The sequence below is a fragment of the Entelurus aequoreus genome, linkage group LG14 (assembly GCF_033978785.1).
Source record: "Entelurus aequoreus isolate RoL-2023_Sb linkage group LG14, RoL_Eaeq_v1.1, whole genome shotgun sequence".
Taxonomy (NCBI): domain Eukaryota; kingdom Metazoa; phylum Chordata; class Actinopteri; order Syngnathiformes; family Syngnathidae; genus Entelurus; species Entelurus aequoreus.
Window position 1 is genome coordinate 36,284,666 of NC_084744.1, and position 26,259 is coordinate 36,310,924.

At 44.0% G+C, this 26,259-nt stretch overlaps 1 protein-coding gene across 3 annotated transcripts in view; it reads left to right on the forward strand.

The window, feature by feature from the left end:
- brinp2 (bone morphogenetic protein/retinoic acid inducible neural-specific 2) overlaps nucleotides 1-26,259 on the forward strand; it is a 255,555-nt gene that overhangs the window by 215,764 nt on the left and 13,532 nt on the right. For all 3 annotated transcript variants that reach the window (XM_062069746.1, XM_062069745.1, XM_062069747.1), the window contains one exon: nucleotides 15,862-16,084. In XM_062069746.1, coding sequence (XP_061925730.1) covers nucleotides 15,862-16,084 — 223 coding nt within the window. The remainder of the gene's footprint in view (nucleotides 1-15,861; nucleotides 16,085-26,259) is intronic.

Sequence of the window (26,259 nt, forward strand, 5' to 3'; positions counted from 1 at the left end):
GAAAATACCACAAACTACCTCAAACTAACACCAGCACATGAACTTCCATCACAAAACTTAAAGCTCAGAAGACTCATATCTTAAAGTAGCCCCGCCCATGGTAATGAATTGAAATCAATTCATTACCATGGGCAGGGCTACTTTAAGATATATATATATATATATATATATATATATATATATATATATATATATATATATATATATATATATATATATATATATATATATATATATATATATATATATATATATATATATATATATATATATATATATAGTATATGACTAACAGTGTCTTACTGATCATATGCCAATAAATGATGGACAGAAAAAAGTGTTTAAGAATTTAAATAGAAATAATATTGGGATAATAATAATGAATGCTAATAATAATAACTGTTATGATTTGTTAGGCCATTCTATGTTTACTTGTTTTTGGTTCACTTCCTTTCTTGTGCTCTTATTTTGTTTCCACTTCCTGCTCTGTTGGTGTTGTTCCTGCACTGGCTTCACACAGTTGTCTTCACCACCTGGGGTGATTAGTAGTCATGGTTTTTACATGCTGCCACTCATCACAGGGTACTATTTAACACCTGGGAGTGATTAGTAGTCATGGTTTCACTCATCACCTGGGCACTATTTAACACCTGGGGGTGATTAGTAGTCATGGTTTCACTTATCACCTGGGCACTATTTAACACCTGGGAGTGATTAGTAGTTATGGTTTCACTCATCACCTGGGCACTATTTAACACCTGGGGGTGATTAGTAGTCATGGTTTTTACATGCTGCCACTCATCACAGGGTACTATTTAACACCTGGGAGTGATTAGTAGTCATGGTTTCACTCATCACCTGGGCACTATTTAACTTAACACCTGGGGGTGATTAGTAGTCATGGTTTCACTTATCACCTGGGCACTATTTAACACCTGGGAGTGATTAGTAGTCATGGTTTCACTCATCACCTGGGCACTATTTAACACCTGGGGGTGATTAGTAGTCATGGTTTCACTCATCACCTGGGCACTATTTAACACCTGGGAGTGATTAGTAGTCATGGCTTCACTCATCACCTGGGCACTATTTAACACCTGGGAGTGATTAGTAGTCATGGTTTCACTCATCACCTGGGCACTATTTAACACCTGGGAGTGATTAGTAGTCATGGTTTCACTCATCACCTGGGCACTATTTAACACCTGGGGGTGATTAGTAGTCATGGTTTCACTCATCACCTGGGCACTATCTAATACATGGGAGTGATTAGTAGTCATGGTTTCACTCATCACCTGGGCACTATTTAATACATGGGAGTGATTAGTAGTCATGGTTTCACTCATCACCTGGGCACTATTTAACACCTGGGAGTGATTAGTAGTCATGGTTTCACTCATCACCTGGGCACTATTTAACACCTGGGAGTGATTAGTAGTCATGGTTTCACTCATCACCTGGGCACTAGTTAACACCTGGGGGTGATTAGTAGTTATGACACTATTTAACGCAGACCCGGACCTTCTGCGGCCCGCGGGCCACATTCAGCCCTTTGTGCGTCCCTGTCTGGCCCGCGTGAGGCCAATCATAAATTACAAAATAAATTAAAAAAGATATCTATGTCGAGTGTGCAACACAACGGTGCTGCTTTTGTTTTGAAAAGCGTTATTTGTATTGCTTCCGTGTGGACGTAAGCGCGTGTGTGAGTGAATGTGAACAGCGGCAATCACAGATGACAAAATAAAGTTTTAAAAAACATCTATGTCGTGCGCGCAATACAACTGTGCTGCTTTTATTGTGAAAAGTGTTATTTATGTGCGTATGTCCGTGTGTAGCCTGTGAGTGAAGGTGCACAGCGACAAGTGTGACAGTCCTAACTGCCGTGCGGGTTCTCAGGACCATCCATTGTCGTGCGACGCTTTAGACTTCTTTATTATTTCAATAACAGTCTTTTGCGTGCTATTCAGAAGCAGCTGCCTTTTCTTACGTGAGCACACCAATGGTTTCCTTCCGTCCGCCGTCTGCTTTCCAGCAGCACGTCGCCGTCGTTCGCGTGGTAGCAGAGGATGGTTTCCTCCCGTCCGCCATCTTTCTCCGTGTCTCTCTCTTGATGTTCACATCTCTCGCCCTCTTATGCGGTCCGAGAGGGTGATTGCACTGTCCACAGCTGCGCGCTCCACGCACCTTATGCTGATTGCGGCGTCGCTCCCAGCACACCCCGCCTTGCCGCTCCCTCGTCCACGCCTCCTCGCCGCCATCTTGGAGCGGGCGCCGTCGGTCCGCCGGCCCCGCCTCCCCACTCACGGTTACCCCCGAGACGCTAAAAAGAGAAAAGTTGATAAGGAATGGCGTCTTTCCAACAAGACATGGACTGCCAAGTATTTCTTTACAGAAATGAAAGGTAAAGCCGTGTGCTTAATTTGTGGTACACAGCTTGCTGTGTTTAAAGAATATCATTTGAATCGCCACTACATGACGAAGCACCAGGAAAATACCGGAATCTGTTCGATGAACTGCACGCAAGGGAGGCTGATGCGTTGATGGTAAAACTGCAAACCCAACAAGGACTTTTTGTCATATTTCACACCCCCAGAGATGCAGCCGTCAGGACAAGTTTCGTCATTTCTCACAAAATCGCCAGAAAAAGTAAGGCGTTTTCTGACGGAGAGTTTATTAAGGAGTGCTTATTGGACTCTGTTGCGCTGTATGCCCGGAAACTTGGAGCTTCAGCTGAAGAACAGAACGGCCGACTTTGAATGTTTTTGGCTGGCTTTGGATGAGAGCTGCGATGTACGTGACACCGCCCAGCTGCTCATCTTCTTACGTGGGATAACTGCAGACTTTCAAATCACGGAGTAGCTGGCAGCCATGCAGTCAATTAAAAGGGACAACCACAGGTAATGACTTGTTCACATAGGTAAATGCGTGTTTGGACATGTTAGGACTGAAATGGGACAAGCTGGCAGGTGTGACAACAGATGGTTGTCCAAATCTGACGGGGAAAAATGTTGGACTTTTAGAGAGGATGCAGGATGAACTTTAAATTAACCCTGTGCAGAAATTGACATTTTTGCATTGTATTATACATCAGGAAGTGTAGTGTAAGACGGTGTTGAAAATAAAACCATCAAAAGCAATCTGCTTTTGTATAAAGATAAGTTAGGTTAAATGAAAGTATTATTATTATTATTAATTATTATTATTATTATTATTATTATTTATCGTACGGTATATCAAAAATAATATTGAGCAAAATTTAATTGAAATATTGTCGATGTGGCCCTCCAGCAGTGCTCGGGTTGCTCATGCGGCCCCCGGTAAAAAAATAATTTGCCTACCCCTGATTTAACGCCTGGGGTGATTAGTAGTTATGGCACTATTTAACACCTGGGGGTGATTAGTAGTTATGGCACTATTTAACCCCTGGGGGTGATTAGTAGTTATGGCACTATTTAACACCTGGGGGTGATTAGTAGTTATGGCACTATTTAACACCTGGGGGTGATTAGTAGTTATGGCACTATTTAACCCCTGGGGGTGATTAGTAGTTATGGCACTATTTAACACCTGGGGGTGATTAGTAGTTATGGCACTATTTAACACCTGGGGGTGATTAGTAGTTATGGCACTATTTAACACCTGGGGTGATTAGTAGTTATGGCACTATTTAACACCTGGGGGTGATTAGTAGTTATGGCACTATTTAACACCTGGGGGTGATTAGTAGTTATGGCACTATTTAACACATGGGGATGATTAGTAGTTATGGCACTATTTAACACCTGGGGATGATTAGTAGTTATGGCACTATTTAACACCTGGGGGTGATTAGTAGTTATGGCACTATTTAACCCCTGGGGGTGATTAGTAGTTATGGCACTATTTAACACCTGGGGGGGATTAGTAGTTATGGCACTATTTAACACCTGGGGGTGATTAGTAGTTATGGCACTATTTAACACCTGGTGGTGATTAGTAGTTATGGCACTATTTAACACCTGGGAGTGATTAGTAGTCATGGCACTATTTAACACCTGGTGGTGATTAGTAGTTATGGCACTATTTAACACCTGGGGATGATTAGTAGTTATGGCACTATTTAACACCTGGGGGTGATTAGTAGTTATGGCACTATTTAACACCTGGGGGTGATTAGTAGTTATGGCACTATTTAACACCTGGGGATGATTAGTAGTTATGGCACTATTTAACACCTGGGGGTGATTAGTAGTTATGGCACTATTTAACACCTGGTGGTGATTAGTAGTTATGGCACTATTTAACACCTGGGGGTGATTAGTAGTTATGGCACTATTTAACACCTGGGGGTGATTAGTAGTTATGGCACTATTTAACACCTGGGGGTGATTAGTAGTTATGGCACTATTTAACACCTGGGGGTGATTAGTAGTTATGGCACTATTTAACACCTGGGGGTGATTAGTAGTTATGGCACTATTTAACACCTGGGGGTGATTAGTAGTTATGGCACTATTTAACACCTGGGGGTGATTAGTAGTTATGGCACTATTTAACCCCTGGGGGGATTAGTAGTTATGGCACTATTTAACACCTGGGGGTGATTAGTAGTTATGGCACTATTTAACACCTGGGAGTGATTAGTAGTTATGGCACTATTTAACACCTGGTGGTGATTAGTAGTTATGGCACTATTTAACACCTGGTGGTGATTAGTAGTTATGGCACTATTTAACACCTGGGGATGATTAGTAGTTATGGCACTATTTAACACCTGGGGGTGATTAGTAGTTATGGCACTATTTAACACCTGGGGGTGATTAGTAGTTATGGCACTATTTAACACCTGGGGATGATTAGTAGTTATGGCACTATTTAACCCCTGGGGGTGATTAGTAGTTATGGCACTATTTAACACCTGGGGGTGATTAGTAGTTATGGCACTATTTAACACCTGGGGGTGATTAGTAGTTATGGCACTATTTAACACCTGGGGGTGATTAGTAGTTGTGGCACTATTTAACACCTGGGGGTGATTAGTAGTTATGGCACTATTTAACACATGGGGGTGATTAGTAGTTATGGCACTATTTAACACCTGGGGGTGATTAGTAGTTATGGCACTATTTAACACCTGGGGGTGATTAGTAGTTATGGCACTATTTAACACCTGGGGGTGATTAGTAGTTATGGCACTATTTAACACCTGTGCGTGATTAGTAGTTATGGCACTATTTAACACCTGGTGGTGATTAGTAGTTATGGCACTATTTAACACCTGGGGGTGATTAGTAGTTATGGCACTATTTAACACCTGGTGGTGATTAGTAGTTATGGCACTATTTAACACCTGGTGGTGATTAGTAGTTATGGCACTATTTAACACCTGGGGGTGATTAGTAGTTATGGCACTATTTAACACATGGGGGTGATTAGTAGTTATGGCACTATTTAACACCTGGGGGTGATTAGTAGTTATGGCACTATTTAACACCTGGGAGTGATTAGTAGTTATGGCACTATTTAACACCTGGTGGTGATTAGTAGTTATGGCACTATTTAACACCTGGTGGTGATTAGTAGTTATGGCACTATTTAACACCTGGGGGTGATTAGTAGTTATGGCACTATTTAACACCTGGGGGTGATTAGTAGTTATGGCACTATTTAACACCTGGGGATGATTAGTAGTTATGGCACTATTTAACACCTGGGGGTGATTAGTAGTTATGGCACTATTTAACACCTGGGGGTGATTAGTAGTTATGGCACTATTTAACACCTGGGGGTGATTAGTAGTTATGGCACTATTTAACACCTGGGGGTGATTTGTAGTTATGGCACTATTTAACACATGGGGGTGATTAGTAGTTATGGCACTATTTAACACCTGGGGGTGATTAGTAGTTATGGCACTATTTAACACCTGGGGGTGATTAGTAGTTATGGCACTATTTAACACCTGGGGGTGATTAGTAGTTATGGCACTATTTAACACCTGGTGGTGATTAGTAGTTATGGCACTATTTAACACCTGGTGGTGATTAGTAGTTATGGCACTATTTAACACCTGGGGGTGATTAGTAGTTATGGCACTATTTAACACCTGGGGGTGATTAGTAGTTATGGCACTATTTAACACCTGGTGGTGATTAGTAGTTATGGCACTATTTAACACCTGGTGGTGATTAGTAGTTATGGCACTATTTAACACCTGGGGGTGATTAGTAGTTATGGCACTATTTAACACATGGGGGTGATTAGTAGTTATGGCACTATTTAACACCTGGGGGTGATTAGTAGTTATGGCACTATTTAACACCTGGGGGTGATTAGTAGTTATGGCACTATTTAACACCTGGGGGTGATTAGTAGTTATGGCACTATTTAACACATGGGGGTGATTAGTAGTTATGGCACTATTTAACACCTGGGGGTGATTAGTAGTTATGGCACTATTTAACACCTGGGGGTGATTAGTAGTTATGGCACTATTTAACACATGGGGGTGATTAGTAGTTATGGCACTATTTAACACCTGGGGGTGATTAGTAGTTATGGCACTATTTAACACCTGGGGGTGATTAGTAGTTATGGCACTATTTAACACCTGGGGGTGATTAGTAGTTATGGCACTATTTAACACATGGGGGTGATTAGTAGTTATGGCACTATTTAACACCTGGGGGTGATTAGTAGTTATGGCACTATTTAACACATGGGGGTGATTAGTAGTTATGGCACTATTTAACACCTGGTGGTGATTAGTAGTTATGGCACTATTTAACACCTGGGGGTGATTAGTAGTTATGGCACTATTTAACACCAGGGGGTGATTAGTAGTTATGGCACTATTTAACACCTGGGGGTGATTAGTAGTTATGGCACTATTTAACACCTGGGGGTGATTAGTAGTTATGGCACTATTTAACACCTGGTGGTGATTAGTAGTTATGGCACTATTTAACACCTGGGGTGATTAGTAGTTATGGCACTATTTAACACATGGGGGTGATTAGTAGTTATGGCACTATTTAACACCTGGGGGTGATTAGTAGTTATGGCACTATTTAACACCTGGGGGTGATTAGTAGTTATGGCACTATTTAACACATGGGGGTGATTAGTAGTTATGGCACTATTTAACACCTGGGGGTGATTAGTAGTTATGGCACTATTTAACACCTGGGGGTGATTAGTAGTTATGGCACTATTTAACACCTGGGGGTGATTAGTAGTTATGGCACTATTTAACACATGGGGGTGATTAGTAGTTATGGCACTATTTAACACCTGGGGGTGATTAGTAGTTATGGCACTATTTAACACCTGGGGGTGATTAGTAGTTATGGCACTATTTAACACATGGGGGTGATTAGTAGTTATGGCACTATTTAACACCTGGGGGTGATTAGTAGTTATGGCACTATTTAACACCTGGGGGTGATTAGTAGTTATGGCACTATTTAACACCTGGGGGTGATTAGTAGTTATGGCACTATTTAACACATGGGGGTGATTAGTAGTTATGGCACTATTTAACACCTGGGGGTGATTAGTAGTTATGGCACTATTTAACACCTGGGGGTGATTAGTAGTTATGGCACTATTTAACACCAGGGGGTGATTAGTAGTTATGGCACTATTTAACACCTGGGGGTGATTAGTAGTTATGGCACTATTTAACACCTGGGGGTGATTAGTAGTTATGGCACTATTTAACACCTGGTGGTGATTAGTAGTTATGGCACTATTTAACACCTGGGGTGATTAGTAGTTATGGCACTATTTAACACATGGGGGTGATTAGTAGTTATGGCACTATTTAACACCTGGGGGTGATTAGTAGTTATGGCACTATTTAACACCTGGGGGTGATTAGTTTTTAACATTTGTGTGTGGGTGTGGACACACTTGGTATTTTTTAGCACTAAATTCGCTGCTTAGTTCCTCTTTGTTTACCTCACTTCACTCTTGGGTGTATTTGGGACTTGAAACATTTGTTAACCTGTACGCTGCACGCGGTCTCCTGATTGTTTGAGATCACCACTTCCACTAAGTAGAACATTCTCAACAAACAACAACAACAATAATAATAATAATAAAACAACAACTACATATTTGTGTACGTCATTAAACCTCTTCTAAAAAAGCAGAGCCTAGATGCCTCTGTTATCAACAACTACAGACCAATTTCAAATCTACCATTCATAAGTAAAATAATTGAGAAAGTTGTCCTCCAACAACTAAATCACTTCTTGGCTTCTACTGGCTGCCACAACAACTTCCAGTCAGGATTTCGACCTCTTCATAGCACAGAGACGGCCCTTCTTAAAGTTATAAATGACATCCGTCTAAACACAGACTCTGGCAAAACTTCAGTATTAATGCTTTTGGACCTCAGTGCTGCATTTGACACTGTCGACCACTCAATACTTTTGGACAGGTTGGAAAACTGGGTGGGGATCTCAGGCACAGTTTTAAGCTGGTTCAAGTCATATCTACAAGATAGGAACTATTTTGTTTCCATTGGTGACTTTGTATCAGAACCAACCAACGTAACGTGTGGAGTCCCCCAAGGTTCAATCTTGGGGCCGACTTTATTTAACATCTATATGCTCCCACTAGGACAAATCATGCAAAATAATAACATTGACCATCATTGCTATGCCGATGACACCCAAATCTATGTAGCGCTATCACCAAATGACTATCGCCCCATAGATCTTCTGTGCCAGTGCATTGAGCAAGTCAAACACTGGATGTGCCAAAATTTCCTACAACTAAATGAAGATAAAACTGAGATAATTGTTTTTGGTGCTAAAAAAGAAAGGTTTAAAGTCATCCAACACCTTAAATCACTGTCCCTGAAAACCTCAAATAAAGCCAGAAATCTTGGGGTTATTTTAGATTCTGATTTACATTTCGACAGTCACATCAAATCAGTAACAAAATCGGCCTACTATCACCTCAAAAATGTAAAAAGACTTAGAGGGCTCATGTCAGCTCAAGACTTAGAAAAACTTGTACATGCCTTTATTACCAGTAGGCTAGACTATTGTAATGGTCTCCTTGCAGGTCTTCCCAAAAAAACTGTCAGGCAGCTACAGCTTGTTCAGAACGCTGCTGCTAGAGTTCTAACAAAGACCAAAAAATGTGAGCACATTACACCAATTCTTAAATCCTTACATTGGCTCCCTGTACATCAGAGAATAGATTTCAAAATCCTCCTGCTCACATATAAATCACTACATGGTCTAGGGCCCAAGTATATCACTGATATGCTCCCACTATATACGCCCTCTAGATCACTAAGATCTTCTGAGACCAATCTGTTAGCGGTTCCAAGAGTAAACTCAAATCAAGGGAGATCATCATTCAGTCACTATGCAACACATAGCTGGAATAAACTTCCTGAAGATGTCAGACTCTCCCCAACTCTCACTACTTTTAAAACTAGACTGAAGACTTTTATGTTCACCTTAGCTTTCAGCTAAATCTTTTAATCTTTTAACTTTTAACGTCTGCACTGTTTTTATTTTTATTGTCTGCATTTTAATTTTGCTTTTATTTTCTTTCATTTCACTTTGTTGTCTGTGAAGCACTTTGAGTCTGCCTTGTGTATGAAAAGCGCTATACAAATAAAGTTGCCTTGCCTTGCCTTGCCTACGTTGATGTTTTGCTCAATTGCTCCTCCAGGCTTAGTGATGTTCTGTTCATACATTTGGCTTGAAATGATGTCATGTGACCAGAGTGTGTGTGTTAAGTGTCGCAAGTCAAATGATGTCATGTGACCAGAGTGTGTGTGTGTTAAGTGTCGCAAGTCATGTGACCAGAGTGTGTGTGCATCTGTGGCATCTCATTGACTATGTCATTGTCCGCTCTAAAGACCGTTGCGACGTCCTAAACACCAGAGCAATGACCAGTGCAGACGACTGCTGGACCGACCACCGCCTCATTCGCTCCATCATGTCCATCCGCTTAATGCGGAAAAGACGGATGCAGAAAAGACAGTGCCGGCCAAGAATTAACATCGAGCTGTTGAGTGACACCACCTACCAACAACAGCTGCAGGAGGCCTTTAGCGCAGCGTTGCCCAAACAGTACCCAGAGGATACGGAAACACACTGGAGCACACTTTCGACTACTATAATGAAATCCTGCAAAAATATCCTTGGTCTCAAAAAGCGGAGACATCAAGACTGGTTTGATGAGAACGACACTGAGATCCAGCAACTAATTGACAACAAGCGGCAAGCTTTCATCACTTGGCAAAACCACATCCACTGCAAAGTGAAAAGAGTAGCCCACGCCAAAGCGAAGGCAGCTGTCCAAACACAGGTTAGGAAACTGAAGAACCAGTGGTGGACAAAGAAGGCTCTGGAGATCGAGCAGCTCGCTGACTCTGGAGACACGAGAGGCTTCTTCAATGCCACAAGAGTGGTGTATGGTCCCAGCCACCGCTGCCTAACCCCCCTTCGCTCAAAGGATGGTCTGCTGCTGCTGAAGGACAAGGACGCAATTTCAAACAGGTGGAAAGAACACTATGAGGACCTCTTAAACAGGGACACTATACCTGAGATGGAGGCTCTTGACCAACTCCCACAACAACCCACAGATGAAAGCATGGGAGAACCACCTACCTTGGATGAGCTGCAGGATGCCATTGGGAAGATGAGGAACAACAAGGCTGCTGGGCCCGACGGCATTCCAACAGAGGTCCTGAAGAAAGGCGGACCCGATCTTACCAAGCACATCCATGCCCTGCTTCTCAAAATATGGGAAGAAGAGGAAATCCCTGCACAGCTCAGAGATGCCCTAATTGTCAACATATTTAAGAAAGGAGACAAGGCAGACTGTGGGAATTACCGTGGCATCTTTCTCCTGTCCACCATAGGGAAAGCCCTCGCTCGGGTTTTGGCCAACAGACTCACCCCCCTGTCAGAAAGCGCGCTTCCTGAGTCTCAGAGTGGATTTCGCCCAAGCAGAGGCACCACAGACATGATTTTCATTGCACGACAACTGCAAGAAAAATGCCGGGAACAAAACCAATCATTATACATGGCCTTCATAGACCTCACCAAAGCCTTCGACTCGGTTAACCGTCAGGCCCTTTGGCTGGTTCTGTCCAAGATTGGCTGCCCAGACAAATACATCCGGGTACTGAGACTACTGCATGATAACATGTCAGCCACAGTGCTCAGTGGCAGTGGAGATGAAACGGAACCCTTTAGTGTAGACACAGGTGTAAAACAGGGATGTGTCATCGCTCCAACACTATTTTCCATCTTTGTTGCTACTATCCTCCATCTCACAAACATACATCTGCCCCAGGGAGTCAAAATAATGTACAGAACCGACGGTCAACTCCTCAACATCAACCGTTTCAGGGCTAAAGGTCAAACCACCACCATATCCATCATGGAGCTGCAGTATGCAGACGATAATGCCCTCGTAGCCCTCTCAGAAGAGGACCTACAGTGCACTCTGTCTGCTTTTGCGAAGGCATACAAACAGCTTGGTCTTGCCATCAATATAAAGAAAACCCAAATCCTCCACCAATCACCACCAAACAGTAGTGCGCCTGTCTTGCCCCCAAACCTCTCAATTGACAAAATCCGACTGGAAAATGTGGACCACTTCCAATATCTCGGGAGCCTCCTGTCATCTAAAGCTGTCATTGACGATGAAATTCACCACCGCCTCAGCTGTGCCAGTGGGGCCTTCTCAAGGCTGAGGAAGCGAGTCTTCGAGAACCGTGACCTCCAAGCAAAGACCAAAATTCTGGTCTACAAAGCAGTCGTGCTCCCCACCCTTCTGTATGGGTCAGAAGCCTGGACCACCTACAGCAGGCACTTAAAGGCACTCGAGACCTACCATCATAGATGTCTCAGAAAAATCCTCAGGATCAGCTGGGAGGACCGACGCACCAACACCAGCGTCCTGGAGGAGGCTGGCTTGCCCACCATCACTGCCACGATTGCCCAAAACCAACTTAGATGGACTGGCCATGTAGTCCGCATGCCTGACTCTCGCCTCCCAAAACAAGTTCTTTATTCACAGCTTGTTGAAGGGAAACGGGCCCCGGGAGGTCAAAAGAAGAGATTTAAGGATAACATCAAGGCAAACCTGACAAAGTGTCGCATAGACCTTAAGTCTTGGGAAATCAAGGCAACAGACAGAACGATGTGGAGAAACCTTGTCCGTGAGGGTGCCGCGCAATATAATGACGACCTCCGCCATGCTGCACAAGACAAGCGCAGACTAAGAAAGGAGAGAGCATCCATCAAGTAGGCCCAACCCAAACCCACCACCACTACATTCCCTTGTCCACATTGCCCCAGAATAATCGGGTCCAGAATCGGCCTCCACGCCCACCTGAAGACCCACAAGGGCCAGGAAGGAGGACAGTCATACTCGACCACGAGTGACCGCCGATGATGATGATGCGTTTGTGTGTGTGTGTGTGTGTGTGTGTGCGTGTGCGTGTGTGTGCGTGTGCGTGTGCGTGTGTGTTTGTGTGTGTGTGTGTGTGTGTGCGTGTGCGTGTGCGTGTGCGTTTGTGTGTGTGTGCATGTGTGTGCGTGTGCGTGTGTGTGTGTGTGTGTGTGTGAAGACTAGCAAGCCTTTTAGTTAGCGAGGTGCTTCTTAATGAGATCCTACACACATTTTAGTTTTTTTAAAATCAGTTTTATTTTTCCTTTTCAATTTCATCTTCTCCACAATTTCTAAGCATTGGCTCATATTTCATCTAATAATATATATACATATATTATAATAATTATGTAATAATATATCTACATATATTATAACAATTATTTAATATTATAATAATTATATAATAATATATGTACATACATTATAATAATTATATAATAATATATGTACATATATTATAAAAATTCTATAATATTATAATAATTATATAATAATATATTTGCATATATTATAATAATTACATAATAATATATCTACATACATTACCGCCTCTAAATTGCCATCCAATTGAAGTACTTTGATTAGTGCATTTTGTCAGGGGGCAATAGAAAGACCTTAGTTGAGTTTTCTCATGAATTTTATGTGGTGGAATGTCCCAATCTTAAACAGCAACAAAAGTGAATTTAGTACAAAAGTTTTATTTACCCATAATCAAATGGTACAAGGTTGGATTGAATTGCCATGCAAACAGACAGTGTCTCCGGAGACGTTGGATGAAGCGAGAATCATGCGAATCATGCCTAGACTTGGTCTACTTGGTTATTGATGTGTTTCCCTCGTGTGTCAAGGTCCAGTTGTTTTGGACCTGCTATTTCTGCAACATCCTAGAATCCCTTAGCCATAACAAACAATCCAAACATCTTGTACAATGTCAGGGCGAACATACGCTCAACTTTTACACACATATGCTCTTCAAATGGTACAACACAGAAAAAGGTGAAAAAGGCAGAAATTCCACTACAATTTCAACAGTTACACAATTATAATAATAATATTATTATTATTATGCCAAGGTCCGGCTGGCCGAGCTGTATGACAGAATATTGCTATGATGTGATCGGTGTCAACAGTCTTCAGCTAATTTAAAACATACTCTGTGTTGGCTTTGTCCATACTGGACTGACATTTTTAATACTTGTCTTTTGTCATTAACAAAAAGATCGACCCCAATCCTCTAAGCGGACTATTTGGGATAGCTCATCGTATCTTAGCAAACCCAAAAAGAACTTGGTAGCATTTACTACTACTGTTGGCCAGAAGACTGGTCGTTCCATACAGAGGCGTAGACATTTCACGAGAGGACAGGAAGTGAAAAAAGAAACTCCCCAAATACCATGGACCCCAAACTTTGGCTAGCGCAGGGAAGGACAACATTTTTTTTTTATAAAAAGAAACATTGTGTTCCCACAACTAAAGAAAAATATTTCACTCTTTCATTGCAGCCTATTGCTAAAATGAAAACAAGTTGATTGTATTCCTCATGAATGTCCACTCAGCACCCATCTGGACAAAAAAAACTCATGTAGAAATGTTTGCCAATGTACTGAAGAAAAAGTGAAATAGGACATGGTCCTAAGTATTCAGAACCTTTGCCGTGACACTGATATGTATCTCACAGTGCTTCTAATTAAAGTTCAAGTGCCAATGATTGTCACACACACACACAAGGTGTGGCCAAATGATTCTCTGCATTTGACCCATCACCCTTGATCACCCCCTGGGAGGTGAGGGGAGCAGTGATAGAGAACTGGTTCCAGAGCCCTTGCTGTGCGTCAAAGTGAGTCCGACTATACCTAGCCGGAACTTCTCCACCTCACGCACTAGCTCAGGTTCCTTCCCCCCCAGTGAGGTGATGTTCCACGTCCCAAGATCTAGCTTATGTAGCCGAGGATGGGACCGCCAAGTGCCCTGCCTTCGGCTGCCGCCCAGCTCACATCGCTCCCGACCTCTACGGCCCCTCGTATGAGTGGTGAGCTCATTGGAGGAGGGACCAACGTTGCCTCTTCGGGCTGTACCAGGGGCTTGCCATTGTGCCCCACATCCTGGCCTAGCTCCAGAGGGGGGCCCCAGTGACCCGCGTCCGGGCGAGGGAAATCTGGGTTCTTTTGTTTTTATTTTACATAGAAGTCTTCAAGGTGCTCTTTGTCTGATCCCTCACCTAGGACCCGTTTGTCTTGGGAGACCCTACCAGGGGGCATAGAAGTCCCTGGACATCATAGCTCCTAGGATCATTGGGACACGCAAACTTCTCTACCACCATAAGGTGGCAGCTCAGAGAGGACATATTATATTACTATATTGTACTATATATATATATATATATACTGATACTATATTGTATATCACATTTTTTTGTAATGTGAAGGACTTCATAAAACGATCAGATCTAACCAATATCCGAAGTGGGCATCATCCTCTGCCGTGAAAACAAACTCTATAGTAACCGTTTTAGTTGTGAGTCTGTGGTCGTAGTCCTGGTTTTTATTTTACCAAGCAGACATTGTTGTCTTTTAAGAGGACTTTTTCCAACTGAACTGTCACTGGCATTATAAATAAGGGGCGGTGTGACAGAACGGCCATGCCAGTAACTTGAGGGTTCCAGGTTTGATCCCCACTGGTCACTGCCGTTGTGTCCTTGGGCAAGACATTTTACCCACCGGGTAATTAAGAGGACTTTTTCCAACTGAACTGTCACTAGCATTATAAATAAGGGGCGGTGTGGTAGAGTGGCTGTGCCAGCAACCTGAGGGTTCCTGGTTCAATCCCCACTTTCTACCATCCTAGTCATTTCCGTTGTGTCCTTGAGCAAGACACTTCACCCTTGCTCCTGATTAGTGCCTTGCATGGCAGCTCCCGCCATCAGTGTGTGTGAATGTGTGTGTGTGAATGGGTGAATGTGGAAATAGTGTCAAAGCGCTTTGAGTTCCTTAAAAAGGTAGAAAAGCGCTAAAGAAGTATAACCCATTTACCAGCTCCCGGTGCTTTAATCAATATAATTCACTTCACTTCACCTTTAATTTTTTTTTTGGCTTTCAACTTGTCCAAGGCTGTAAAGTGTTGGCCTATCGGCGCTACTTTCAGTTCTTGGTGGTCCTCTAATTAGACTATTTTTTTATCAGATCTGTGTGGGAATAAAGGTGGTGTTAATGACGAATAGAGAGCTCATGTGGGGAGATAAATGAGTAGACAGGTGTTTACTTTATTTCAATGGTTTTTACAGCTTTTCTCAGGCTATATTCTAATTATACACTTGGCTCCCCAGCCATTATCTGTGTGGGGCACCAGGGATGAAATGCAAATGAATGAATGTTCTTACAGTTTGGCTAATTAATTCCACATTACTCATTTAGATGACATCATCTTCCCTTCCTGTTTGTCTTCCAGATGAATTCAAAGCCTTCCTGAAGCGCTTGCCTGCCGACAGATTCTTGAATGTCTCCATGATGGCCAAATACTGGTCCGCAGACGTGTCCCTCCAGAAGCGCTATGCCCAGCTCCGGTCCAGTGCGGCTTTGGTTCTGGCCAAAGCTCAGAAGATCGTCAGGAAGTTGTTCACGCTAAGCAAACGATGTCCCAAGCAACCTCGCATCAGTCTGCCTCGGGAAAGGTACTTCACACTAGAAAGTTTGACGGAACAAAAATCAAAAAGAATGATTCTAGTGGATGGTCGTTTGTAAAACGTCAAGTTCTCCAGAGGTTCCCCCACCTTTTGTCAAACTGGAGGAACCCTAACTGTTTGATGGAAGACACTCTAAAAACAGTTCCACCTAGAACACATTTAGGTATTTAACCTAGAAGGCTCTAGAGACATTAGTAGCATTCCGAGATATTTTGGCGGGGGAAAAAAACAAAACAATAACGTTTTTATTCGTATTTATTTGTTAGGTACTGTCCATATCAGAATCAGAATGACTTTATCGCTCCTCGGGGGAAATGCTCTTCATGTATACATATTAGGAACATACATATTATAATATAATAAAAACAATAAGCAATAAGCAGTTCATGAACATCTGCAACAGTACAAATAAGAGCGCCTACAAAACGGTGCATCCTGAAGAGACTGTCAGAAAGCGACTTGAAGATGATCTGTAAAACATCATCTATGCAACATTTTGTGCAAAGAACCACATGTTATGTAGACCACAAGGAAGTCTTTTACATTTAGAAAATAATCACCTGAATAGACCCGCTCATCCGGAGTGCGGCTTATAATTCGGTGCGCCCTATGGTCTGCAAAATATGGTAGTTGAATGATTGAACAGAGTTGAGAACTTTTCCATTCAGGTTAATAAAAGCATTGGTTGCACCAGGCTGTGGTTGGTTTAGAACTTGTGTCTTCTTCACACTAATGGTAAATCCATATTTCATTGTGGCTTTTGCGAAGCAATCAGTAAGGTGCTGCAAGTCCCATTCTGTGTCAGCGGCCATTACACAATCATCTGCGGACATGACCCATTCTTTTTGGACCTTTGTGTTGGTTCTGAGACAGGCGATCTTAAGTAGTTTGAAATCAATGCGATGCCGGATTTAAATGTTCTCATTGCTGGCTTTAAAGGCTTCTTGCACTTTAGCTGTGAGGAAGATGGCGTAAAGTGCTGGAGCCAATACTTACTGTATAGGTCAAGATTTAGGTGTAGATTTTCTAAGGCCAACTTGACTTCTCATGTCAAGGACAAGCTAGCCTACCTGCATTCGGGCTTTTCTTTTCTCTTCTAACAACGAATAAATCACTAAGTCACGTTGATCAAACCAATCCTGGTATTTCTAATGAGGCCTTTTTCCACAAGGTGCAGGTACCTCAAGTTCCTGAAACCCTTGGTTCCTGGAACTAAAACTTTCTGCAGAAGTGTTGTGTTTCCACCACATTTCACAGTTCAGGGTTAATTATCCAAATAAAGCTGAGGTGTGGAAGAGTAGTACAGTACACTTCTACACTGATACCATGAAAATAGACGATATTAGGTCATATTTATTTCACTAAAGTATAAGCAAATGAAATACACTTTGTTTTTAAATAATATATTGTATATCAAAATAAATTGTCCACAGTGTCCAACAGTCAGAAAGTTCTCGTCTTGGTAAATGAGGAACTCATGAGGGTCAGGTGATATTTCAGCTGTAAATAACAACATATAAATAAAAAATGTCAGTGTCTACAACATGATCGCATTAGATTTATCGTTAGCTTTAGCATTCGGCTCACTCGGCGTGAGGCTAATAACTATGCAGATGGTGTATAAATTAACATGTCACAAAGTAGAAAATTAATATTTGATGTGATTTTTCATTCCACTCTTCCTTCATTTCACTTTTATCTAACAAAGTCTCAGTAGTAAGCAGCTGAGGTCGTCGCTTGGAATACTTCATATTCCTCTGTAAATACGTTTAAAAGACTCTTTCCACTTCTTGTAGCTTCTGTGTGATGAAATGTATCTCTACTGACATTTACATTGGCCAGCAGCTTTGTGCTAGGTCCAAACAACCCTGGTCAGTGTATGTTTGCCCCTGTACCTTTAGGGGAACAGTTCTGGTACCTCTAAAGCCTGTTTTGCATCTGTTTAAGAGCATTCTGCAAGATCTGCAGATTTAAATGGGAAAGGATAGACCGGACTTTAGTCTCTCTGCCGCACTGTTGTGACAAAACGAGAGCTGAGCCAGAAGGCAAAGCTCTCGGTGTACCGAGCAATCTACATTCCTACTCTCCCCTATGGTCATGAAGTGTGGGTCATGACCGAAAGGATAAGATCGTGGATACAAGCGGCCGAAATGAGTTTCCTCAGAAAGATGGCTGGCATCTCCCTTAGAGATAGGGTGAAAAGTTCAGTCACCCAAGAGAGACTCGGAGTAGAGCCGCTGCTCCTTCGCTTGGAAAGGAGCCAGCTTAGGTGGTTCAGGCATCTCGTGCGGATGCCTCACGAGCGTCTTCCTAGGGAGATCCTTGTTGCACGTCCCGCTGGGAGGAGACCCCGCGGCAGGCCAAGGACCAGATCGGGGGCTTACATCTCCTCTCTGGCCTGGGAATGCTTCGAGATTCCCCAGGAGGAAGTTGCTAATGTTGCTCTGGAGAGGGAAGTCTGGGGGTCTCTGCTGGAGCTGTTGTCCCCGCGACCCCATTCCGGATAAGCGGTTGAAGATGGATGGATGTAAAGATAGACCGTCTGGACACACTGATGGGGATGGTGTGGTTCTTGTTGTACTGGGACGGTGTTTCCTGTGCTGGGACAGTGACTTCCGTGGCTGTTGGTAGAATTACAGATTTAGGTTTGTGTATGGGTGCTTTTGGGGGGCATTGAGCGTGTGATGGCCGTGACTGTTCTGTCGCGATGACTTTGTTTTGCTTTTGTTGTGTTTATTTGGGGGTCCCCCGCCAGTGGACTGGGCAGATTGTGTTGTTTTTGGCTGTGATTTTTGTATTCATAAGGGATTCTGCTTAACTAACTAGTTCTTTGCTATCATTTTTCAAATCATATTTGTACATAACGTACTTGCTGGTGTTGTTGATGTTGTTGCTGTTGTTGTTGTCTCTGTTTTATCCCCCTCTTGTCCCCCCAATTTCCCTTTTGGCTTCTTTTTTTTTTCTTTTTCTTTCAACTCCCCCTGCTCTGGTCCGACTGCGTCAAACATTAAACAAATCCACTTCATAAAGTCAAATACAAATAAGGCAACAAGAGAAGGACCCCACACTTGTCTTTTGTAAAGTAAATGGAGGTTCCACTGAATTCTATTGAAGAATATATACTGAATCAATGTCAGTGCAACATAACATTAGTTTTCAGAAAACAGATTGGCTTCGAACGGGAGTGACCTTGGACAAGTTTAACGTTTGTGTACACAGAGCCGGCAGTTATAATTTCATCCTGGAATGATGTATACCAATGAAGGGTTAGTGGAATAAGCGTCCCGATTATTTTAGACATGAAAATGGGGGGTGCTGTTACAGTCCAGTTTTGACATGAAAATAGTTGCTCAGCCGACATAAGGCTTAAAGTGTCACTTTTGTAAAATACTCTGAAAATACATGTGATGTAACAATTATGTTACATCAGCCCCAGGGATCTGTCCTCGGCCCCACCCTGTTCACCTTGTATCTGCTACCCCTTGGCCGTATCATCAGCAGGCATGGAATTTCCTTCCATTGCTATGCTGATGATACGCAGCTCTACCTGCAAACAATGCAAACCTCACCCTCATTTCCAACGCCCCTCTCCATTCTCACCACCTGCCTGGAGGAGATAAAGGCATGGATGAGCATCAACTTCCTGTAGCTCAATAGCTCAAAAACAGTGGTCATGAAAATAGGCACCCCACACCAGATGAACACATGCCCCATAACCAGCATCACCTTCTCTGGACAGGACCTGCCACTCTCCCCAGTTGTGACCAACCTGGGAGTGAAAATGGACCCCCACCTGAACTTTGAAGCCCACATCAACTATCTGCGCAAAACCTCTTTCTTTCACCTCCGCAACATCTCAAGACTCCGCCCCTCACTCACCCCAGCCGACACTGAAAGACTCGTCCATGCCTTCATCTCCTCCAGGCTTGATTACTGCAACGCACTCCTCGTCGGGGTCCCCAAAAAGAGCATCAAAAAGCTCCAGTACATTCAAAACAGCGCAGCGAGGATCCTGACGAGAGTGCGCAAGCGTGATCATATCACACCTATTCTCAAATCACTCCACTGGCTCCCTATTGCATCCTGGACCCAATTTAAGATCAACCTGCTCACTCACCAATGCATCTACGGCAACGCCCCCTCCTACCTCAAGGACCTAGTTTCCCCTCAACCTCCTACCCGCAGCCTCCGCTCCTCAAACACTAACCTCCTCAAACCCATCAGGACAAAGTTACAATCTATGGGCCGCCGGGCTTTCTGCTCGACCGCTCCCGAACTTTGGAACGCTCTCCCCGACCATCTTAGAGCACCACAGTCGGTCGACCATTTTAAGAAGGGACTAAAAACCCACCTTTTTAGCACAGCTTTTATCTAATTTCTCTGCCTTCTTGTTTTTAAATGCACTGCTTGCTTATCTGTTTTTTTATCCAGTGCTTTCAGGCTCTTATTTCCACTTTATCTATGTTTCTGTTTTATCTAGTGTGTGTCATGACTCATTTCTATTTTAATTTTTTATTATATAGTCTTACTTTCTATTTTTATTTTTAATACTTTGTAGCACTTTGAGATTTTAACAAATGTAAAGTGCGTAACAAATGCAATTCATTATTATTATTATTTTATTACATTGTTTATGGCGAATGTATTCCTCATTTAGGGGTGGCATGGCGTAGTGGGTAGAGCAACCGTGCCAGAAACCTGAGGGTTGCAGGTTCGCTCCCCGCCTCTTACCATCCAAAATCGCTGCTGTTGTGTCCTTGGGCAGGACACTTCACCCTTTCCCCCGGTGTCGCTCACACCGGTGAATGAATGATGAATGATAGGTGGTGGTCGGAGGCGCAAATTGGCAGCCACACTTCCGTCAGTCTACCCCAGGGCAGCTGTGGCTACGAAAGTAGCTCACCACCAGCAGGTGTGAATGAATGATGGGTTCTCACTTCTCTGTGAAGCGCTTTGAGTGTCTAGAAAAGCGCTATATAAATCTAATCCATTATTATTATTATTGTTATTTGAATTCTGTCTTGCCTCTTGGTGAGGGCGGTCGCATTAACGCCTTCACCACTTCTCCGCTCCCTCCTTCCCTGCTTGCTTTCTTGTGTCCTTGTCTTTGTCTGAACTTTCTCCCCTCTTCTGTTGCGAGTTGTTTTGATTACATGTACCATGTTTATGTGTGCCATGCTATGTGAGGTTTTTTCCTCGGACTCAGTCTGGCCCACTCCTGAGGGTCCAGCCTCAGACTGATATTTTTTTACTCTTCCCCCTTTCCCAATGTCACCTTTCCCCACCTTTTTAAGGAGTGCTGTAAGTGGCTGATCCGTTGGCGGTCCCGTCTTGTCCCCCTGTAAAGTATGTCTGCTCTTAGCGGGATTGTGCCGAAAATGTAATTTCAGTTCTTATGTATGTTAAGAATGGACAAAATATAAATAAATGGGTTATACTTGTATAGCGCCTTCAAGGTACTCAAAGCGCTTTGACAGTATTTCCACATTCACCCATTCACACACACATTCACACACTGATGGCGGGAGCTGCCATGCAAGGCACTAACCAGCAGCCATCAGGAGCAAGGGTGAAGTGTCTTGCCCAAGGACACAACGGACGTGACTAGCATGGTAGAAGGTGGGGATTGAACCCCAGTAACCAGCAACCTTCCGATTGCTGGCCCGGCCACTCTACCAACTTCGCCACGCCGCCCCGAAATAAAGCTGCTGTCTGTCTGTCTGATTGAAACTTTTATTAGTAAATTGCACAGTGCAGTACATATTCCGTACAATTGACCACTAAATGGTAACACCCCAATAAGTTTTTCAACTTGTTTAAGTCGGGGTCCACGTTAATCAATTCATGGTAAAGACATGAATGAGTTGAAGTCAAGCACTAAGTTGTCCAAGACACATTCAATGTTAATATTTCCACGCTGGAATATAAAAAAGTTGAATGTATTTAACACAAAACGATCATTCATTAAAGTGACGAGTACAGTACCTGCAACGAGCTTCCCTCCTGCCATGAATTTACCATGAATTGATTAACGTGGACCCCGACTTAAACAAGTTGAAAAACCTATTGTGGTGTTACCATTTAGTGGTCAATTGTACGGAATATGTACTGTACTGTACAATCTACTAATAAAAGTTTCAATCAATCAAAAAAATGCTGAAGTCCAAGAAAAGGTAGAAGTGAGCAATCAAAGTGGACTAGAGAAGGAAAGAGTGGTGATGTAGGACAGATGAAGGGTGTAGTTTCAAGGTACTCTAATCAAGTCTTGACGTGCACTGCTTGTTTACAGAGAGCCTTCATTTCCCTGACAGTCATTTGCCGCCACCCATCAGTCCATCTGCCCTCCACACTTTCTAGCTGTCTTTCTGCTCTGGTCTTAACCCAGCTCCCAGCAACAACAAGCTCTCTGCAGAAGATCCATTATCTCCCTGCACACATCCATTTCTTTCATCATCGCTCATTTGTGTCCTATGTGTCACGGGCCTCAGGGTATGGGATTGCTGCTTTCAGGCACTGTGCAATTTAACCTTGGGAAAGTATCCGCACATCCCATTTTACATCGGAACCCTTGCAAAATAGATTGGAATTAGTTTTTGCATTTTCATCTCAGCTGCAGTAAAAAAAGAAGAGTCAAAAGCAATGATTCCTCTAAGTTGTGTGATTGTGCACTGGTCACACTTTTTTTGCACAAAGCAAATCTTATGCAGCACATCAAATATAATAAAGTAAAGTTAAAGTAGCAATGATTGTCACACACACACTAGGTGTGGTGAAATGTGTCCTCTGCATTTGACCCATTCCCTTGATCACCCCCTGGGAGGTGAGGGGAGCAGTGGGCAGCAGCAGTGCCGCGCCCGGGAATCATTTTTGGTGATTCCCAAATAAACTGTTGATAACATAATTTCGAATGTACTATTATTATTCAATACAACTCTGAGAGCAAGCCATGGCATCAAAGAATGTCAAAGACTATTTGTCTATTAATCAACAATCACCTACACGTTGTAGTTGCACCACACAAAGCAGTAGCATTTATTTGCACTCTACAAGAATGATGCCCATTGATATCTTCAGATTTTTAAGTCATTTTACAATTCGAACTGATTTAATATGATCTACAGTTTTTATATCTGTATTTTCTATTCCCAAATAGTGACGACAGAACTTGTACACAATCTTTCAAAGAGAAGCATTTACTACTATTTTTTCATTTTGTGTTAGATGCTGATTATTGTTCATCTCATATTTCTGTACACTTCTTTACAAGAAATCTCATTTACATGTTTCATGCCATTTCCTGTACTACGTCTGATTAAATCAATAGAGTTAGCTACTCCTGAGCTTTTTTACAACTAAGTCGCAATAATCTTTAATTGGTCAATACCAGATTTCAAAGCTTTCTCAAGAAGATTATCTCTTTACGTCATCATATTCCATATCTGTCAACCAAAGTAGAATTGCCTTTTTGTTTATGTTGATTTCATTTGGACTGCCTAAAAACCTAATGCAGAATTTGCTTCTTCATTGATGTGTGATAATAAATTCCAGTCTACTTTTTCAAAGTCTGAGTTTAATTGAGCTAGATCCCCTTTTAGAATATCACAAGAAACAGCATTTCCACATGTTCAAATCTCAAACCCTAACCCTCTTGTTTTTTTTGAGAACACAAGATTCATTTATGTTTAAGGATGTTATTTTAGTGGGCCCACACAGTCCGGCCCACTCTTCCCCTTGCTCCAAGTTACAGGCCCTAACCCATCACAAACAGTCCGGCCCACTCCTTCCCCTTTCTCACAGTTACAGACTATAACCCATCGCAACACAGTCCGGCACACTCCTTCCCCTTGCTCCCAGTTACAGACCCTAACCCATCACACATAGTCCGGCCCACTCCTTCCCCTTTCTCCCAGTTACAGGCCATAACCCATCGCAACACAGTCCGGCACACTCCTTCCCCTTGCTCCCATTTACAGGCCCTAACCCATCACACACAGTCCGGCCCACTCCTTCCCCTTTCTCCCAGTTACAGGCCATAACCCATCGCAACACAGTCCGGCACACTCCTTCCCCTTGCTCCCATTTACAGGCCCTAACCCATCACACACAGTCCGGCACACTCCTTCCCCTTTCTCCCAGTTACAGGCCATAATCCATCACACACAGTCCGGCCGACTCCTTCCCCTTTCTCCCAGTTACAGGCCCTAACCCATCACACACAGTCCGGCCCACTCCTTCCCCTTTCTCACAGTTACAGACCATAGCCCATCGCAACACAGTCCGGCACACTCCTTCACCTTGCTCCCAGTTACAGGCCCTAACCCATCACACACAGTCCGGCCCACTCCTTCCCCTTTCTCCCAGTTACAGGCCATAACCCATCGCAAAACAGTCCGGCACACTCCTTCCCCTTGCTCCCATTTACAGGCCCTAACCCATCACACACAGTCCGGCACACTCCTTCCCCTTTCTCCCAGTTACAGGCCATAATCCATCACACACAGTCCGGCCGACTCCTTCCCCTTTCTCCCAGTTACAGGCCCTAACCCATCACACTCAGTCGGGCACACTCCTTCCCCTTGCTCCCAGTTACAGGCCCTAACCTATCACACACAGTCCGGCACACTCCTTCCCCTTGCTCCCAGTTACAGGCCCTAACCCATCACACTCAGTCGGGCACACTCCTTCCCCTTGCTCCCAGTTACAGGCCCTAACCCATCACACTCCGTCGGGCACACTCCTTCCCCTTGCTCCCAGTTACAGGCCATAACCCATCACACTCAGTCGGCCACACTCCTTCCCCTTGCTCCCAGTTACAGGCCCTAACCCATCACACTCAGTCGGCCACACTCCTTCCCCTTGCTCCCAGTTACAGGCCCTAACCCATCACACTCCGTCGGGCACACTCCTTCCCCTTGCTCCCAGTTACAGGCCATAACCCATAATACTCAGTCGGCCACACTCCTTCCCCTTGCTCCCAGTTACAGGCCCTAACCCATCACACTCAGTCGGCCACACTTCTTCCCCTTGCTCCCAGTTACAGGCCATAACCCATCACACACAGTCCGGCACATTCCTTCCCCTTGCTCCCAGTTACAGGCCCTAACCCATCACACTCCGTCGGGCACACTCCTTCCCCTTGCTCCCAGTTACAGGCCATAACCCATCACACTCAGTCGGCCACACTCCTTCCCCTTGCTCCCAGTTACAGGCCCTAACCCATCACACTCAGTCGGCCACACTTCTTCCCCTTGCTCCCAGTTAGAGGCCATAACCCATCACACTCAGTCAGGCACACTTCTTCCCTTTGCTCCCAGTTACAGGCCCTAACCCATCACACTCAGTCGGCCACACTCCTTCCCCTTGCTCCCAGTTACAGGCCCTAACCCATCACACTCAGTCGGCCACACTCCTTCCCCTTGCTCCCAGTTACAGGCCATAACCCATCACACACAGTCCGGCACACTCCTTCCCCTTGCTCCCAGTTACAGGCCATAACCCATCACACTCAGTCAGGCACACTCCTTCCCTTTGCTCCCAGTTACAGGCCATAACCCATCACACTCAGTCAGGCACACTCCTTCCCTTTGCTCCCAGTTACAGGCCCTAACCCATCACACTCAGTCGGGCACACTCCTTCCCCTTGCTCCCAGTTACAGGCCATAACCCATCACACTCAGTCAGGCACACTCCTTTCCCTTGCTCCCAGTTACAGGCCATAACCCATCACACTCAGTCGGCCACACTCCTTCCCTTTGCTCCCAGTTACAGGCCATAACCCATCACACTCAGTCGGCCACACTCCTTCCCCTTGCTCCCAGTTACAGGCCCTAACCCATCACACTCAGTCGGCCACACTCCTTCCCCTTGCTCCCAGTTACAGGCCATAACCCATCACACTCCGTCGGGCAGACTCCTTCCCCTTGCTCCCAGTTACAGGCCCTAACCCATCACACTCAGTCAGGCACACTCCTTCCCTTTGCTCCCAGTTACAGGCCCTAACCCATCACACTCAGTCGGCCACACTCCTTCCCCTTGCTCCCAGTTACAGGCCATAACCCATGACACTCAGTCAGGCACACTCCTTCCCTTTGCTCCCAGTTACAGGCCCTAACTCATCACACAGTCTGGCCCACTCTTCCCCTTGCTCCCAGTTACAGGCCATA